Here is an 18366-nt window from a genome sequence, read left to right on the forward strand (position 1 = left end):
ACAATAAATACTTATATTGACAATGGTGTTGCATCTCTTTGTTATGAATAAACAAATGCAAGTGGAACAATGGTGATAATAGGGCTCCCTATTCTCCATGGCTTTAAGAGACTAATACTCTCTTTTCAACAATTGGGGCTGTGCCTCAATGCTCTTAAGACTCAGACAGCTTCTACCTGATTTTCAGATCTTTCTCATCATGACAAACAAACTTTGTAAAGATAGCTGGGTTTGCCCTTTGCTAAACCTTGGGAAGAATGCCAGATAGAGCCGGATATGAAATAATGCCCCCACTTGCTAAGGCTGCCCCATGTAATAAGTCAAGAATGAATAACCTCCAAGATTTTCAAGGAGAAAAAAAGTGACTTGTTATAGACCCTTTTCATCCTTTTCAGAACATAAAAGAAATATAATAAGATGATATTAAGTCAAAATTAGAAACAGTGGTCTCAGCTACCAATTCCTGAAATAATATTTTACCTTTATAATTGGGAGGCGATTCATGTGTGCTAAACAAGAAACCTCAGCATCATTTTTAATGTCATTGGGATACAAGCAGACTTAAAAAATGGTCATAACCATTTTTTTTCTGTTAGAATAACAGAACCTGGTTAATCAAATGGAAACCAGCAATTTTTTCCCAAGCTAGAGAAAACATTCTTTAAAACTAGAGTAGTATCATTCCCTTTGCAGTGCTTCAGGACAGGTATGCTAAAATTTCATTAACTGAGCATGTGGCATTAATGAGATCTTCACATTTCATTTTATGGCAAGGCTTTTACTCTGTCATGACAAGAATCAATTTCTGGATCAGTTCTGTAGTGGAACATTAAAGTGGAGCATCATTCACTGCCCACAAATTAGAGGAGAAACATCTAACAATGCTGCTGGATGCTATTCTGCTGTCACCAAAAGGGTTAAAAAGCTATTAAAAAGTTTTGATCTTCTTGCCAAATGTTCGTGTGGCATTAATGAGATAAAAACACCATGTTTTTACTAAATTATACATTTTACAGGATCATTCCAGCTAATCCTATTTACCTATTTTATGCAAACATGCTGGAAAATCAGACAAGAACCTTGCGAAGTTTCTTTTAAAAGATTTGAAACCTTCCATCATCTGCTCAGTAGTTTTTAGTTGCCAAAATGGAAAGAAGGAAAAAATTGGTCCAGGAGTGATTTTTTTTAAAAAACTCTTTTGCACATCAATAATGCTGAAAGTATAATATCAGATTAATATTATACCACTAAGATTCTGTTAGTGTTAGAAACTATCATGTAATGGTTATGGTTTCATTATGCGTTTGTTTTATGTAATATTAATATTAATATTTCTATTTGTCTCTTTCTGTACTTTTTTTATTTATTTGAGCCTTGACCAACATAAACATTACCTGTAAATCTATGCTTAGATTTCTGGCCTGCAGTTATCCCAGAGCTTAGCACAAGGGGGCAGTAGATACCACATGTCCATCAAACTGTGCCAAAAATCTTCACATTTCATTTTATGGCAAGGCTTTTACTCTGTCATGACAAGAATCAATTTCTGGATCAGTTCTATACATTAAATTAGAGCATCATTCACTGCCCACAAATTAGAGGAGAAACATCTAACAATGCTGCTGGAAGCTATTCTGCTGTCATCAAAAGGGTTAAAAAGCTATTAAAAGTTTTGATCTTCTTGCTGTAGTTTATCTTGATGAAGATTATAATCTTTGTGGAAAGCCTGAAAATAGTTTGAAATATTGATGGATACAGGACTGAGTAAATGATATATTTCAAATACTACAGGTTTTTTTTCACATTGCAGGAAGATGTGGTATCCTTATATTTTGATATTAAGCAGAAAGCCCGAAGGGGTAGGAGACTTAATCTTTTTCATTCCCCCCCCCAAGAAGCATAATATATGCTAATTATAATAAAGCAATTTTATGCTACCATACATCTTATATGGAATTTAGTTAAGCCTGGCCCTCAGTTTTATCACATATTATCACATTCCACATGCATGTCTGAGGAAGCCAGGCAGGTGAGTCATTGTGTATCTAATCAGGTCTCTGTGTCAAAGTACTTTTAAACATGGTTGAGGCTAGGGGTCTGGGTTATTTCAATCCTGGGTTAAAACTGTTATTTCCTAAACAAGGGTACGCCACTAACCCTTGATATAACCATAAACATGGGCAATTAAGGATAAATTGCTCCCTTGAAGTGCCATTGACCTTGAGCTTCAATCAGCCTAGTGCAGTGTCGGCAAACCTATGGCACGTGTACAAGAAGCGGCACATGAAACCATCCCGCAAAGAATGTGCAGCTTCGCTGACTCCGCTTCCGCATTCCTGTGATCACACATGCACTGGTCAGCTGGTTGTTGTGCATGCAGGGGTGGCGGAACCCGGAAGACCAGCGTTTTGGCACACATGCGCAGGCCGGAACCTGACCTTCCTAATTGACAGTGCGCGCATGCGCGAGGGCCAGCTGTTCGTCAGGCGCGCTTCCAGGCCGGTATCCAGATGTTTGGGTGCCGGCTCACACATGCGCAGTGGACCGCCACTCTTCTAGGTATTGCCGCTTCCGTGTGTGCAAAGGCCAGTGGGGCCGTGTGCACTTCGTGGGATGGTTTCGCGTGCCACTTCTGGCACACAGGCCGGCACGCGGGAACGCCAAAGGTTCGCCATCACGAGCCTAGTGCCATGTTCATTCAAAAGATTTCAAAATAAATTGCAAATAGAATGAGGAAGAATACCCAAATACATTTAATAGTTTACAACCAGCTAGTTAATCAGCTTACTATACTTAAAGATTGAAGTTTTAATGCTTTCCCTTTCAAATACAATATCATCAGCAGTTGCTGAGGGCAGATTTCATCCTTGGTATGCAGCAAATATTAGGCCCTTGTGATATTGGAACAGCAACTTTGCTGTATGTTTTATTATATAGAGGGGGATTTTTTTTATAGAACATAAATACCTGTAATAACAATGCCTCAGCAATGGTTTACTTATTCAATCAAAAAAGATATTACATCCTTCATCTTTTCTTTAGTCAAGTGACTGGTAAATTTCTACAGCCAATTTTTTTGTAAGAGCAAGCAGAATTCACTGGCTGCTAATACCTAAGATTTGGGGGTGGTTGTCTCTCCTATGTATATCTATGTAGCCAAATTATCTATATCTGACTCTAGGGTTATTTGTTCCGTATCTTATGTTACTTTACTTTTTGTACCCATATACTTTTAGATCTGTTACTATTAATACTTGTAATATTGATCAATGAGTATAATAATAAAATTTGGTTTATTATTATTATGCAAGATACCTTTGCAAACAGCTAGCCTAACATACGTAACATATGCTGAAATGATAGATTAGGAATAATAATAATAATAATAATAATAATAATAATAATAATAATAATAATGTTTTAATTTGTATACCACCCTTCTCCCGAAGGACTCAAGGCGGTGAACAGGGTTGTACTAGCAATCTATTTTCTTTACCTTTGCTATGGAAGGGGGCAAGGAAATTCATGGTCTTCATGGCAGCAAGCAAGGTCAGAACCCAGTCAGGGCACATCCTTGATTATCTGCACTGATTGGTTAGTTCAGAGGGAGAAGTGACTGGTTTACAGGATGCACCATTTGTAGGTATATGTAGTATCTCTTTTGCACAAGTGCAAAGTAAATCACCCTCCATCCTCTAGGAATATTATTTTTTCCACTCAAATCTCCCTTATGAAACAATGTGGTTGAGATAAAGTAATGGTCCAAAGCAGTGATGGGATTCAAGTCATTTAACAACCGGTTCTCTGCCCTAATGATTTCTTCCAACAACCAGTTTGCCAAACTGCTCAGAAAGTTAACAACCGGTTCTCCCGAAGTGGTGCGAACTGGCTGAATCCCACCACTGGTCCAAAGTCAATTGGAAGAGTGCAGGTAACATGCAGGTAACGCTATGTAAACATTGAATTGGTTTAACACATTTAAGCACGCATGCCCCACATCAGTAGCGGATTTCAAATCCCAGTGCTACCAGTTCGCTATTGGCAGCACGTGGGTGCGCACGCTCGCACACTTTGCGAGCAGGCAGAGCTTCTGCGCAGAGCATTTTTGATGACATCTGGGCAGGTGGGCAGAGCCTCCCGCTGCTGCTGCTGCTGCTGCTGCTACTGGTTCGCCTGAACCAGGGCGAACCAGGAGCAACCCACCACTGAACCACTGCCCCACATGCACAATTTCCATTCCATTCTTCTCTTTCTCCAGAACACACTTTCTTCTCCCACACGTCCTTGCAGCTAGGAGCAGTTGCTTTCATGCTGCAGCTTTGCCTTTTCTGACACCTTCTTTTTATAACTTGGGGCAGTCCCCTTCTGCATGACTTGTCAGAACCACAGCTCTGGAGCCATCCAATTGGTCTGAAAGTGCAGCCCCTTTAAAAAAAAAATTGGGAAGAAGCCTCAGGGATTTAACAAATTTGCATTGCATGCTGCCCCCTATAGCCCCTGTGATCATTCCTCTCACCGCCAATCGCACACTGCCCCTGCAGCACCATTGTTTCTGCCTGCCACCTGATTGGATGACCTGCCTTCCATTGAAGACCTGTATACTGCACGAATCAAGAAGAGGGCTGTGAAAATATTTACAGATCCCTCACATCCTGGACATAAACTGTTTCAACTATGCCCCATGGCATAGGGCCGGGCTATTTACGGGACCGCCTACTGCTACCGAATACCTCTCACCGACCCGTGCGCTCTCACAGAGAGGGACTCCTCAGGGTGCCGTCAGCTAGGCAGTGCCGTCTGGCGACACCCAGGGGAAGGGCCTTCTCTGTGGGGGCTCCCACCCTCTGGAACGAACTCCCCCCAGGACTTCGTCAACTTCCGGACCTCCGAACCTTCCGTCGCGAGCTCAAAACACATTTATTCATCTGCGCAGGACTGGATTAGATTTTAAATTTATATGGGATTTTAATGGGTTTTATTATTTACTATTTATATTGCTTTTTAATAATCTGGCTAGGTAGAATAAGTTTTTTAATTGTTATTTTAATCTGTATTTATACGTATTTTTACTTGCCTGTGAACCGCCCTGAGTCCCTAGGGAGATAGGGCGGTATATAAATGTGAACAAATAAATAAATAAATAAATAAATAAATAACTCCTACCATCAAAATGACGCTATAGAGCATTGCACACCAGAACAACTAGACACAAGAATAGTTTTTTCCCGAAGGCCATCACTCTGCTAAACAAATAATTCCCTCAACAATGTCAAACTATTTACTAAATCTACAGTATTAATCTTATCATCATTTTCATTACCAATCTCTTTCCACTTATGACTGTATGACTGTAACTTTTTGTTGCTATCACTAAGGGTTAAATTGCAACCTATGACCATCATTTGTGTTGTAAATGTTGTACCTACGATGCAAGTATTTTTTTTCTTTTCTTTTATGTACACTGAGAGCATATGCACCAAAACAAATTCCTTGTGTGTCCAATCACACTTGGCCAATAAATTCTATTCTATTTTCTATTTTTTTTTCTATTCTATTCGTCCTGGGCAGCAAAATGCCCAAGACAAACAGTGACTGGGTAAATGGGCAGGAACGAAGACCGGGAGGCAGAGGGCCAGGGGACCATTGGCAGTGCACAATGGCTGGAGGAGGGCCAGCAGAGGAAAAAAGCTGGCTTTGAATTGACTGAGACAGGTGGCAAAGTGGGTGTGGCCTAGGGTAGGTGCCTAAATGTCCCATAGCACTCAAGACAGTGGAAGAAGACTGCAGTCAGCTGAGAGCAGTGAGGGGAAGGTGACAGGTGAAGATGGCTCCAGAATTCAGGATAATTTAAGGGACAGAGATGAAGTGGGAGATAAGTGGGTGGAGAAAGCTGAAGTGGAGGAAAGTGTGGCAAAGTGGCAGAAGTGTAAGTTGTGATGACCACAATAATACTACTGGAACGGCTGTTGCTAAATGTGGCAATCACATGTTTCAGCCAATGACCCCGTCATTTATTAACAGAAATTCCAACACTATAAATGAGTCTATTCACCTTGCTGCTGGTCATCCCCTTCTTTCCTTCCACTTTTCCCAGCATCATAGCCTTTTCCAGAGATCTGGGTTTTAGCATCATGTATCTCAAGTAGGATAACATGAGACTGGTTATTTGTATCTTGACTGAGAACTCTGGGTTGAGTTGTTCAATGATCCATCAGTTTATTTTCTTGGCTGTATATTGTTTAGTAAAAATAGAGCTGCAGAATGTTTTTAGCCCCTTGACTTAGAAGCAGCAAAGTCCCCAAATGGCTCTTCAAAAATGGAACCAGCAGTTTGGAAATTACCACATCCATGCGTCACAAGAATATCTATAAATAAAAAATGTGGGATTCAAAACTGTAGATATATTTAAAGCACGTACTGTAGCCTTTACTCACAAACTCCCAGACTTCTTTAAAATGCTCACAGTACAATTAAAACAGTATGAAAATTGTTGTTGAAATCAGTCATAATAGAGATATTCTCTCATGTGCATGAGTGTTTGTGCATGTGCACATATATGTAATTTTATTGAAGGTGAACAGCAATGGAAAATAGAAATGTCTGTATTTGGTGTCTCGATTGCAGTAGCAAAATCTCCCTGTAGAAAATCTTCTGCAAATAGACACTACAGCTTTCCTCTCAGCTGATCATATCTCTGTGGCTCAGGCTGCTAATGCAGTCTGTTATTAACAGTAGCAGCCTGCAATTACTGCAGGTTCTAGTCCCACCAGGCCCAAGGTTGACTCAGCCTTCCATCCTTTGTAAGGTAGGTAAAATGAGGACCCAGATTGTTGGGGGCAATAAGTTGACTTTGTATATAAATATACAAATAGAATGAAGACTATTGCTAACATAGTGTAAGCCGCCCTGAGTCTTCGGAGAAGGGCGGGATATAAATGTAAATAATAAAAAAATAATTTTAAAAAAATACCACTTCAACATCAAAGAACCCATATACCAAAGAAATCTTCACACAACTTTTTAGCCTGGTTTGCTTTTAAGTCACCATGATGGTCCTAGATTTTGAAAATGAAAGTTAAGTGGTTAGGTGCTGGATAAGAAGGCTTTATTAAAGGTGAGTAATGGTTCTTAGGCAGTGGTGGAATTCAGCCAGTTCGCACCACTTTGGGAGAACCGGTTGTTAACTTTCTGAGCAGTTTGGCAAACTGGTTGTTGGAAGAAATCATTAGGGCAGAGAAGCGGTTGTTAAATTACTTGAATCCCACCACTGATCTTAGGCTCAAAACATATTCAGTCTCCTGAATGTTGGCCATCCAAAACCTGTAAAAGTACTATAAGGCAACAAATCTGAATGATAAATACCACTGGAGGTCCAGCCATTGTTTTTCTGGGTTGAAGTCAGGCTTCCCATAAGCAACACAGTCAGACTAATCTATCAGCCAGGTCTGAGTAAGGTTGCATGGAGAGAAGGGCCTTTTCTAACTTCCCAAATCATTGCCTAAGCCTTATGAGATTTTTCTCATTTCCTTCATATTTTTAATTGCTATATTTTAGCAAAATTATATGAGAATTATTTTTAAAAAAGCTTGGTATATTTCAGTGATATTTGGAATGGAGACTTCAAAGACTCGCTATTTGCTTTGGTTTAGAATACTATACAAACCTAGCCACTGCAATTTGTTAATCACAGCTTGTGGCTTAATGTAATGCATGAACCTAGACATTTGTTATTTATTTTATAAGACACAGCTTTTAATTTGTATGAACCACTTCTGTTATAAAGGGTATATCTAATCAACAATACAGTAAAGGCAAAATCCTGAAACTTCTAAGCATACTGTATAATAATGCTTTAGCTAGATCCATTTTTAAAACTGTTGTTGTTAGTTGCGAAGTCATGTCCGACCCATCACGATCCTATGGACAATGTTCCTCCAGGCCTTCCTGTCTTCTACCATCCTCTGGAGTCCATTTAAGCTCATGCCGACTGCTTCAGTGACTTTATCCAGCCACCTCATTCTCTGTCGTTCCATTCTTCTTTTGCCCTCAATCTTTCCCAGCATTAAGCTCTTCTCCAGTGAGTCCTTCCTTCTCATTAGGTGGCCAAAGTATTCCAGTTTCATCTTCAGGATCTGGCCTTCTAAAGAGCAGTCAGGATCTCCCCTAGGACTGACCGGTTTGTTCACCTTGCAGTCCAAGGGACTCGCAGGAGGCTTCTCCAGCACCAGAGCTCAAAGGCCTCAATTCTTTGGCGCTCAGCCTTTCTTATGGTCCAACTTTCACAGCCATACATTGCAACTGGGAAAACCATAGCCTTGACTATACGCACTTTTGTTGGCAGGGTGATGTGTCTGCTTTTTAGTAAGCTATCTAAATTTGTCATAGCTTTCCTCCCCAAGCATCTTTTAATTTCTTGGCTGCAGTCCCATCTGCAGTGATCTTGAAACCCAGGAAAATAAAATCTGTCACTACCTCCTTTTCTTCCCTATCTATTTGCCAGGAATTGAGAAGGCTGGATGCCATGATCTTAGTTTTCTTAATGTTGAGTTTCTAGCCAACTTTTGCACTCTCCTTCTTCACCCACATCTTCACTTTCTGCCATTAGAGTGGTATCATCTGCATATCTGAGGTTGTTGATATTTCTCCCAGCAATCTTAATTCCAACTTTTGATTCATTTAGCCCCGCCCTTCTCATGATGTGCTCTGCATATAAGTTAAATAGGCAGGGCAACAGTATACAGCCTTGCCAGACTCCTTTCCCAATTTTGAACCAATCAGTGGTTACATATCCAGTTCTTACTGTTGCTTCTTGACCCGTATATAGGTTTCTCAAGAGATAAATAAGATGGTCTCGTATGCCCATCTCTTTAAGAACTTACCACAATTTGTTGTAATCCACACAATCAAAGGCTTTAGCATACTCAAATGAAGCAGAAGTAGATGTTTTCTAGAACTCCCTAGCTTTCTCCATATGTTGGCAATTTGATCTCTAGTTCCTCTGCCTCTTCGAAATCCTGTCTGTACTTCTGGTAGTTCTCGATCCACATACTGCTGGAGCCTAGCTTGTAGGATTTTGTGCATAAGTTTACTAATATGTGATATGAGTCCAATGGTGAAGTAGTTTGAACATTCTTTGGCATTGCCTTTCTTTGGAATTGGAATGTAAACTGACCTTTTCCAGTCCTATGGCCACTGTTGAGTTTTCCAAATTTGCTGGCAAATTGAGTGTAGCACTTTTACTGCATCATCTTGTAATATTTTAGCTGCAATACTGTCACCTCCACTAGCTTTGTTGTTGCTCAGATTTCCTAATGCCCATTTGACTTCACATTCTAGGATGTCTTTTTCTTTTTTTTTAATTTACATTTATATCCCGCCCTTCTCCGAAGACTCAGGGCGGCTTACAGTGTATAAGGCAATAGTCTCATTCTATTTGTATATTTACAAAGTCAACTTATTGCCACCCCAACAATCTGGGTCCTCATTTTACCTACCTTATAAAGGATGGAAGGCTGAGTCAACCTCAGGCCGGGCTTGAACCTGCAGTAATTGCTCGAGGTCAGTGACCACCCCCTGGTTATCAGGGAGGTTAAGTTCATTCTTGTATAGTTCTGTGTAATTTTGCCACCTCTTCTGCCTCTGTTAGGTTCCTGCCATTTTGGTCCTTTATCATGCCCATTTTTGCATGAAACGTTTCCTTCATATCTCCAATTTTCTTGAAGAGATCTCTGGTCCTCCCTATTCTATTGTTTTCTTCTATTTCTTTGCACTGTTCATTTAAGAAGGCATTCTGATCTCTTTTAGCTATTCTCTGGAATTTTGCATTCAGTTGGGTGTATCTTTCTCTTTCTCCCTTTCCATTCGCTTCCCTTCTTTCCTGAGCTATTTGCAAAGCTTCCTCAGACAGCCATTTTGCTTTCTTGCATTTCTTTTTCTTTGGGATGGTTTTAGTTGCTACCTCTTGTTGTGAACCTCTGTCCATAGTTCTTCAGGCATTCTAGCAGATCTAATTCCTTAAATCTATTTGTCATGTCTACTGTATATACATCAAGGATGATTTAGTTCATAGCTGAGTGGCCTAGTGCTTTTCCATATTCAATTTAAGCCTAAATTTTGCAATGAGAAGCTCATCATCTGACCCACAGTCAGCTCCTGGTCTTGTTTTTACTGACTGTATAGAGCTTCTCCATATTTGGCTGTAGAGCATATAGTCAATCTGATTTCTGTGTGGACCGTCTGGCAATGTCCATGTGTAGAGTTTCTTAGGTTGTTGGAAAAAAGTGTTTTTAAAATTATGTAGCATTAAATGAAACAAATATTGAACAAGCTATTTGGAATTAGTTATTTTACCTATTTTTAAAAACATATTCATATAGTTTCTCCAGTGACCTTCATGTGAAAGTTTGGCTGTCCTTTGCGTCACTAGTGAATTCAAGGGCAACAAATGAAATGTAATCAGTATGTTTAGATATAGGGCAAAGTACAACAAAGAAATATTACATGGAAAACATTTTCCAAGGGCCACTGAAAATTTCCTTGTACATGCAGATATTTCTTAAGTAAGCAGCTGATATAATACTCTTACATAAGAGACAAAAAGAAAAAAGAAAATTAGAGTTTTAAGTTGAATGTGCAATACTGAATTAATGAGACTAATTATCTTGAATATAGGCTAATATTTGAAAATACCAAGGTCAAGTAAAAGAAATGAAATAAATGCACATATTTCAAATTATTTTTACTATGGAAAAACATTAACCAACTTATATGCAAATATTTCTTGTGGACCAAGGTAAGAATATTCCACAAATATTTTTCATGATTTCATCATCTCAAGAAGCAATCATAATTACAGGATTAAAGTACAGTATATAGCAGTGATGGTTAACCTTTTTGGTGCTGAGTGCCCAAAGCACACACACAAATGCACATGTGCATACCCAAACCCCCAAAATGCAATGCAAGCACCCCACACGCCTGTGCCATGCCCCCCCATGCTTGCGCTATACCGTGCGCCTCATTTTGGGCCTGGAAAATCTCCTTCACCAACCTGGAAGCCAAAAGGGGGCACAAGGGTGCCACGCGAGGCACCCCGTGCCCCGTTTTGGCTTACAGATTGGTGCAAGCCTTCCAGGCCCAGCAGGGGGCATGGGAAGGGTGCATGTAAACCCCAAAAATGTAATGCGAGCATCCCTGTGCATGTGCCCCACCCCCTGTGTATGCACCCCGCCCCCCATGAATGCATGGCAGAGATCTGAAGATCAGCTGGCTGGCAGGAGGTGCGCACGCACGCACAATGCAGCTGGGCTGGGGCAACAGCTGCCATGCCCACAGAGAGGACTGTGTGTGCCACCTGTGGCAGGCATGCCATAGGTTTGCCATCACGAGTATATAGCATACAATATACCTCATTACATGCAGAAGTAAAAAGCATAGGCTTCTGAAAATTAAATTTCAATAAAAATAGAGAACTAAACACACTTCTTATCCAGGAATCCCACGTTTTATGATGGTTGTCAAGATGTTTTTTGTGAGCTGCCCAGAATTATGGTTCATAATAAAATACCCAGAATATTTGACTTTTTCTAAACATAATACAGAATAATACTGGAATTTTAAAAATTGCTATGATTTCCATTCTGATAAAATGGTGGTGGTGATGTTTTGTCTTTCATTCTACTTAAGTCAGGGATGGCCAATTTGCCACCCCAAGATTACAAAACACTCTAGAAAACCCCAAACGTCTCTTTGTCCATGACGACAAAAAATTGACTGCATAGTTTCAGCCCATTTGAAGTGGGAAATGATAGTTATCAAAATACATTCCCAATTCCCTTCAGAAAACTCATCTGTGAAGGGGCTCTATTCACTTTCCAGCTCTTATCTCTCAGATATTAAAGTTGTTTCTTTGTTATCAAAAGAATGGGCACTCTCACCTTACATAGCCTTTGAAATAGAGCAGAATACTCTAAAACAATATTTTTTTAAAAAAATCACAGCATGTATTCTAAGAGGAGGAATAAGTTTATTCATGTATTTATTATTAAACTTCAATGCAGCCCATCTCACCAATCAACTCTTTTTGACTAGTTAAAACTGGCACAATACTTAGCATTTATCCACTAGGCATGAGTCCTATCAGAAAATGTAAATTGCCATCAAGTTGAGCTAGATTAGATCATCACGTCCAGGTTGCTTTCTTTCCAAAAAGATGGGAGTAACCTCTCAGATTTCTTCCAGGATGTTCCCCAGCCTATCCCCAAGTCCTAGTCTGGCCTGAAGATCCTCTCCTTCAAACATATGAATTTCAGTTATACTTGACCACCCTGCAAAAATATATTTGAATAATTATTTTTTCCTAACTCTGTCCACTCACTTACAAATTGTCCTTGTTTGTACTGGACTGGATCTGGTTCCCATCACAAAGATATCAATGCATGATGCAACACAGGATTTCTTCTACAGCTGGCTTGCCACAGTTGTTGAAGTTGTTTTGGAGTTGGAGGGAAGTGCCTGGTCCAAGGTCACCCAGAGGACTATATATTGAGTATAGCAAACGTAAGATTTTAATACTAGGTTTTTACTTGTTTTGGCTTGCTATACAGTATAACTTTTCAGTTCTTCAGACATGTTCATGTTTAAGGCTTTAACACGTCTATGCCTCAGAAAGACAGCATCAACAGAATACCATTTGTTCAATCATTTTAGTTAAAAATCAAATACTTGTCTGCTGCTGGAGTTATGAATTGTAATTGGAATGTTCCAGAGAAGTCTCCACTTTGAATGTGTGTTGACAAGAACACTTAAAACTGCGTACATACAATGTATGTAGCTTATCAAGGGAAGCTGTTAATATAGTATGTTTTGATAACACCTATTGTGTTGAAAGTATCACAAGTTCTGAAAAATAAGTAACTTCAAGTGAAAAGAACATTTGATGGCTATTAGCTTTCAATTGACCAATAAAATGCTTATCATATTATTTTTTTTAAAAAAGTGATTGTGGGCAGGTATGTGCTGTTATCAACTTTTGCTGGTGATGGATGTAATCTGTATGACCTTCAGAGGGAAAAGGTATAAAACCAAGTGTATTGTCAAATCCTTCTGCACCAGTGGAAGAGTTTGGTTTTTGCAGTTCCTAAATCTCAAGGTGGAAAATGGCAGCTTTAAATGAAAAGAAGACCTGCAGCCAAAGAATGGAAAATTTCCGACGTTTTGTCTGGAATCCAGACACAGGACAGTTAATGGGAAGAACTTTGATTAACTGGGGTATGTGGCAACGAACTTTTTTTTTAAAGTCTGATTTTAGAACATTTGGGACTTGTTCCAAGACCAAAAATTAATCCTGAAAGCTGCTTTTGACATTGAAGTCAATTACCCAAATTTCAATTAGTATTATTAATGGTAATTACTATTAAAGAATAATTCTGAGTCCATGCTAGCATTCCAACTGATAGAAATTGCTTATAAAGAGCAAAAGAATTGGGATGATTCCAGATGTCTCCTCAATCAGACTGGCTTTTAAATCTAACTTACATTATAAATGCTTTGAAATTATGTTGCAAGGGCCAAGGTGAGGACTCACTGTATCCTCAGCTCTGTCCTTCTGGGTTTCCAACTTGTCCTCTTTCAGTCTTTATCTCAGAAATTCCCAATCTGAGTTATGCTTATCCTCAAAACTCTCCAATACATTTTATGGCCCCAAATACCCACAGAAACTACACAGCTGCTTCCTTGGAGAGGAGACAACTGGCTTTATAAAACCAGAGCAGAATGAAATATTACTCTAAAAGGGCTCAGAGTACAAAGAAACACATTTTGTCTTTTTGGTCGATTTGGAAATATGTACTAGGAATGCAAGGAGTGTATGTGTGCGTGTACATATGTAGGGAAAGGCTAACTAAGAATGCATCCAAGTTAGAATGGCTGATCTAATCTCAAATATAGTTTGCATAGTATTAAAATATTTTTGTGCTTGCTTCTAGTTGCTTAGACCTGTCCTTTTGACTTCCAATTAGTCAAATTTCTTTTTTTTACACTTTATTCACCAATATATTATTCCTGAAGGAGACATTTAATTGGTTTGAGAAGCCTCGGCAGGTTATTGAGCACTATTTGATAATGTAGCAATATGTATAAACTGTTATGCACCGGTTACTTGTAGAATTTATTTCCCTTTAGAATTCAATAGCTCTCATATTTTAAAATGTATTATTTTCCATATTAAGGATTAACTAATAAACTTGATCAAACTATAGCTTGAAATTTGGAGATTTTCAAAACTTAAAAAGTATGGAAAGGAACTGAACTCCACACTTCCAATTATACATGTTTCTGGTCACCCCATTTGGTCCTCCCAAGACAAGAAAGCAAAGTAGCTCTGATGTTCTAGCATTCACATCCTTCCCACGCATTTAGCTTCAGGAATTCCAGTGCTGAGAGGATTTTGAACAGTACAATTTTAACATCTGACAACATGCAGTAATTTGTTTGAATTAAATTATTGAGCCAGTTAAATGGACATGTTTCTATTTTTAAAATCTATTTTTATTTCCTTCTTACAGTATGGATTAGTCTTTATTATGTTGCATTCTATGTGGTATTGACTGGACTATTCACACTTTCTATCTATTCTTTAATGAAGACAATTAATCCTTATACACCAGACTATCAAGATCGATTAAAATCACCAGGTATTTTTTTTTTTACATTTCTTCTCATTTTGTTATTAAACCCATGTAATCCAAAATTATTTTATAAATGTATCCAAATTTTTGGGACAGAACACTATGAAACAGAAGTAAATTCAAAATTGCTCTTCAAAGCATTGTGAACTGATGGTTAAAATCTGATGGATTTATGTACTGTAGATCCAACTTGATCTCAAATAATCTTGCTTCTGAGCAGAAATGTATATAAGAGAAATAGTTCCATCAAATATCTTGTATAATTATTGTTTATAAAAAGTATTTAGTCTACTCTTCATTCTAGAATGGCTATAACACAAATAAAGAGACCACACTATAGAATAATAAAACCAAGTTTAAATAGAGGGGGGGAAAACAGCAAACAAAAAGCTGCATTTCTACCACCTTGACCAATGTACGAATTGTTTGGCATTAAAAAAGTTGCAAATACTGAATTTTATATAAATGAAAGTTAATGCTATCATATGTAATGGTGGATAAAATATAATTAAATAAAAATGGCTATTTTTATTAATTAAACTTTAAGCCTTATATTCCTTTAGACTACTTTGCTCAAAGGAAAAAAACAGTAGGCGGTTCACGGCTAAATACATGTAATTTGAGAATACAGATTTCTTGACATCTAAAGACTACAATGCTAAAATATATGTTGCATTTAAATTTTACTTTATGCTAGATTTGGTGAAAAATACTTGATAAACTAATTTTTGTTTTTTGATTTATCATTAAAGGAGTGACATTACGACCAGATGTATACGGAGAAAAAGGAATGGAAATTTATTATAACATTTCTCAGAACTCCTCCTGGAATCGTTATGTTGCAAAACTTCAGACATTTCTTTCAGGTAAAGGGGGAACAGGGATGGGCAAATAATTTAGGAAAGTGTAGAAGTTCTATTGAAAAATTGAAGGTTACAGAGAAAAGGAAAACAAACTTGAAAATGAAATACAGGTTAAGTTGAATTCCAACTAACGAAGTATTAGATGTTAAAACTTTTATCGAAGATTTCTACTAAAAAAAAGGAACAGAATGTTAGGTCTTCATCTTTTGACATAGTGGCACTTTGGTAGAGAAAACAATTTGACTACAAAAAAGGGCAAAACAATTACAATTGAAAGAATTACTGAAGATAAAAATTTATTCTTTCATAAACCAGAAGATCAAATTTTCAGCTTGCATTTTACTATAGTTTATGATCATATATTATCTGTAAGTGAAATGTCAACCTTGCATTATAACTTCAGCATAAGTTCTATGCACATCGGGTCATTTCAGGAGGAAAACACGTGTCATATGAGCATGGGTGCTCATACAATTTTAAATATTGAACGTCTTCTGCCTACGCAGATTTCTTGACCAAAGTGCATGGTAGAGGAAAAACACTATTTTTTTTTACAGTTGGTACTGAGTACATTGAAAAATTCCCATTTTTCTTCCTTTTATTTGTCCTAATTAGATGCTTTGTATTTGACTTGGACTCATATATATTCTGAAAATTCTACAATAGTTCACAAAATACAAAGCCTACCAGTAGAATAAAAATGTACAATTCAACAATAATAGACAAATAGCAGCATATTAGTGTAACATTCTATAATCTGGAAATATTGTAATTAAGATTACTATGATAGGCAAGGAATATCAACCTGTAATCCCAGACATCTGGAGATCAGAGTTTGGAAAGCTGCAGTGGAGTATAATGGTCTTTGGGCATTATCTTTAACCAGCATTTTCAAAGTTTCCCTTCACAAAAGTGGCTCACCAATCAGATTTCCTGCAAGGAGGATCCATATCTCAAGACAGAGTTCACCTCTCCAATATACAGTGCCTTTGAGCTGATTTAAGAGACATTTCATTTTGGCTAAGAGTGATATGAGAAGCAATTATGATTTAGCACCAAACCAGATTATTATGGCTTGCCCAGCATTACACTTGAGCCTGGCCATTCAGATTTAGTTAGGACCCAAGAAATACTTGGCACCTGTTTCCAATCTGATTTACCTTTCCTGTCTGGCAAGACGTAACGTTGCATAAAATAACTGAAATGTATTAAAAGTTACAGAAGCTTAGAAAACATTAAAAGGCAAGAACAAGTACTTTTTGAATTTAGTAGAAACTATTTATTATTTATTTCTGTCTACAATAAAAAATGTTTATTTTTCTTCTACTTTCTCACTTTAGCATACAATGAAACTATGCAAGAACGCAACAAAAACTGTAGTCAGGAAAGTTATTACTACCAAAAGACATTTGATGCTCCAAATAATGAAAAACACTCTTGCAAATTTACAAAAGATATGCTTGAAAACTGCTCTGGTTTGACGGATTCCACTTTTGGTTTTCCTGAAGGAAGGCCATGCTTAATAATAAAGATGAACAGAGTAAGTATAAAACCAGATGTGAAAACCATAGTTTAACATCAATTTAATAGAAAATAAAATTTTGCTGACAGATATTTTATTATTTTCTGCACTGTGTTCTGCAAAGGATTACAAAAATATTGTTAGAACATGAGCCTGCAAATGAGAAAAGGTTGAATATGCTAGATTTTAATAATTAATTATCCTGACACCCAAGACAGGAAAACAAATTTTGGAATCAAATACATAGAAAAAGCAAAGTACTGAGATCAGTTGCAGCAGTCACAAAAGGATGGATTATAAAAATCTTCTGTTTGGTGAATATAAACCTTTAATTTCTACAGCCACCTAATGCCTACATTTGGTTTAATAACATTAACTTACAAAAATCTTAATAAAGAAATTATATTGCAGATTATCAATTTTCTCCCTGGCAACGGGACTGCACCAAAAGTGAACTGCACAACTACTGTAAGTATGTATTGCAATGTTCAAATCTTTTAGACAGCCCACATTTTTCATCTTCTGCCTTTGCTCCATAGTTATCACCCATCAAGGACGTTTCAATGGTTATTTTGAAACCTTTCATGTGCCTCCACAAAATTATTAAAATAATGCAAACTCAATTAATAATCACATACTTATATTGGTAAGTGAAACGAATCTTGCCCCCTGAGGTTTGCAGAAATTGTACGATGACATGTATTATGCAGCTGACATTTCACTGATACACTATTAAGACAGGTTCACTTTTAAATAATTAAATTTCCAAATGAGAGCAATTAAACACACATTTAAGGGAAAATATAACTATACTTTTATATGGTATATTTACATACTATGTGATAATATACATTGAGTGTCAGTTATCTGATACTAGCACTAATACTTACCTTATTTATGATCAACTGAAGGATGACAGCTCATTTGAGGTAGCATATTATCCTGCAAATGGAACTTTTAGCCTTCACTACTTCCCTTACTATGGACTCAAGGCACAGGTATGTTTTTTTCCCCTTCAACTTGTTTTGTTTGGATAGGTTTGTTGCATATATTTTAACTTTATTAACATTTGTCATATATATTTCCATCTCAGCCTAGCTACACTAATCCACTGGTAGCAGTGAAACTTCTCAACTTTACTTACAATAAAATACTACACATAAAATGCAGAGTTGTTGGCGTTGGAATTACTTCAGATAATCCACACGACCCATATGAAGGAAAAGTAGAATTCAAACTTCGAATACAAAATTAATCAAGGTTTATAAAAATTGCACTGGGAATATATATGTTA

The 18366-nt window shown here is 37.6% G+C and overlaps 1 protein-coding gene across 1 annotated transcript; it reads left to right on the forward strand.

The window, feature by feature from the left end:
• The first annotated feature begins 5748 nt into the window (after positions 1-5748).
• ATP4B (ATPase H+/K+ transporting subunit beta) lies at positions 5749-18332 on the forward strand. The gene is made up of 8 exons (XM_058186252.1): positions 5749-5926; positions 12998-13074; positions 14513-14693; positions 15440-15553; positions 16891-17090; positions 17484-17540; positions 17984-18070; positions 18166-18332. Exons 1-8 carry the CDS (start codon positions 5749-5751, stop codon positions 18325-18327), a joined length of 1056 nt encoding a protein of 351 aa, XP_058042235.1. The 3' UTR covers positions 18328-18332.
• The last annotated feature ends 34 nt before the right edge of the window (positions 18333-18366 follow it).

The sequence above is a fragment of the Ahaetulla prasina genome, chromosome 5 (assembly GCF_028640845.1).
Source record: "Ahaetulla prasina isolate Xishuangbanna chromosome 5, ASM2864084v1, whole genome shotgun sequence".
In the NCBI taxonomy this organism is placed as follows: Eukaryota; Metazoa; Chordata; class Lepidosauria; order Squamata; family Colubridae; genus Ahaetulla; species Ahaetulla prasina.

Coding starts and splice junctions, on each gene's coding strand:
- ATP4B (XM_058186252.1), top strand. CDS start 5,749: ATGTCCCATAGCACTCAAGACAGTGGAAGAAGACTGCAGTCAGCTGAG. Junction 14,694..15,439: donor AGATCGATTAAAATCACCAG/GTATTTTTTTTT, acceptor TTATCATTAAAG/GAGTGACATTACGACCAGAT. Junction 15,554..16,890: donor ACTTCAGACATTTCTTTCAG/GTAAAGGGGGAA, acceptor TTCTCACTTTAG/CATACAATGAAACTATGCAA.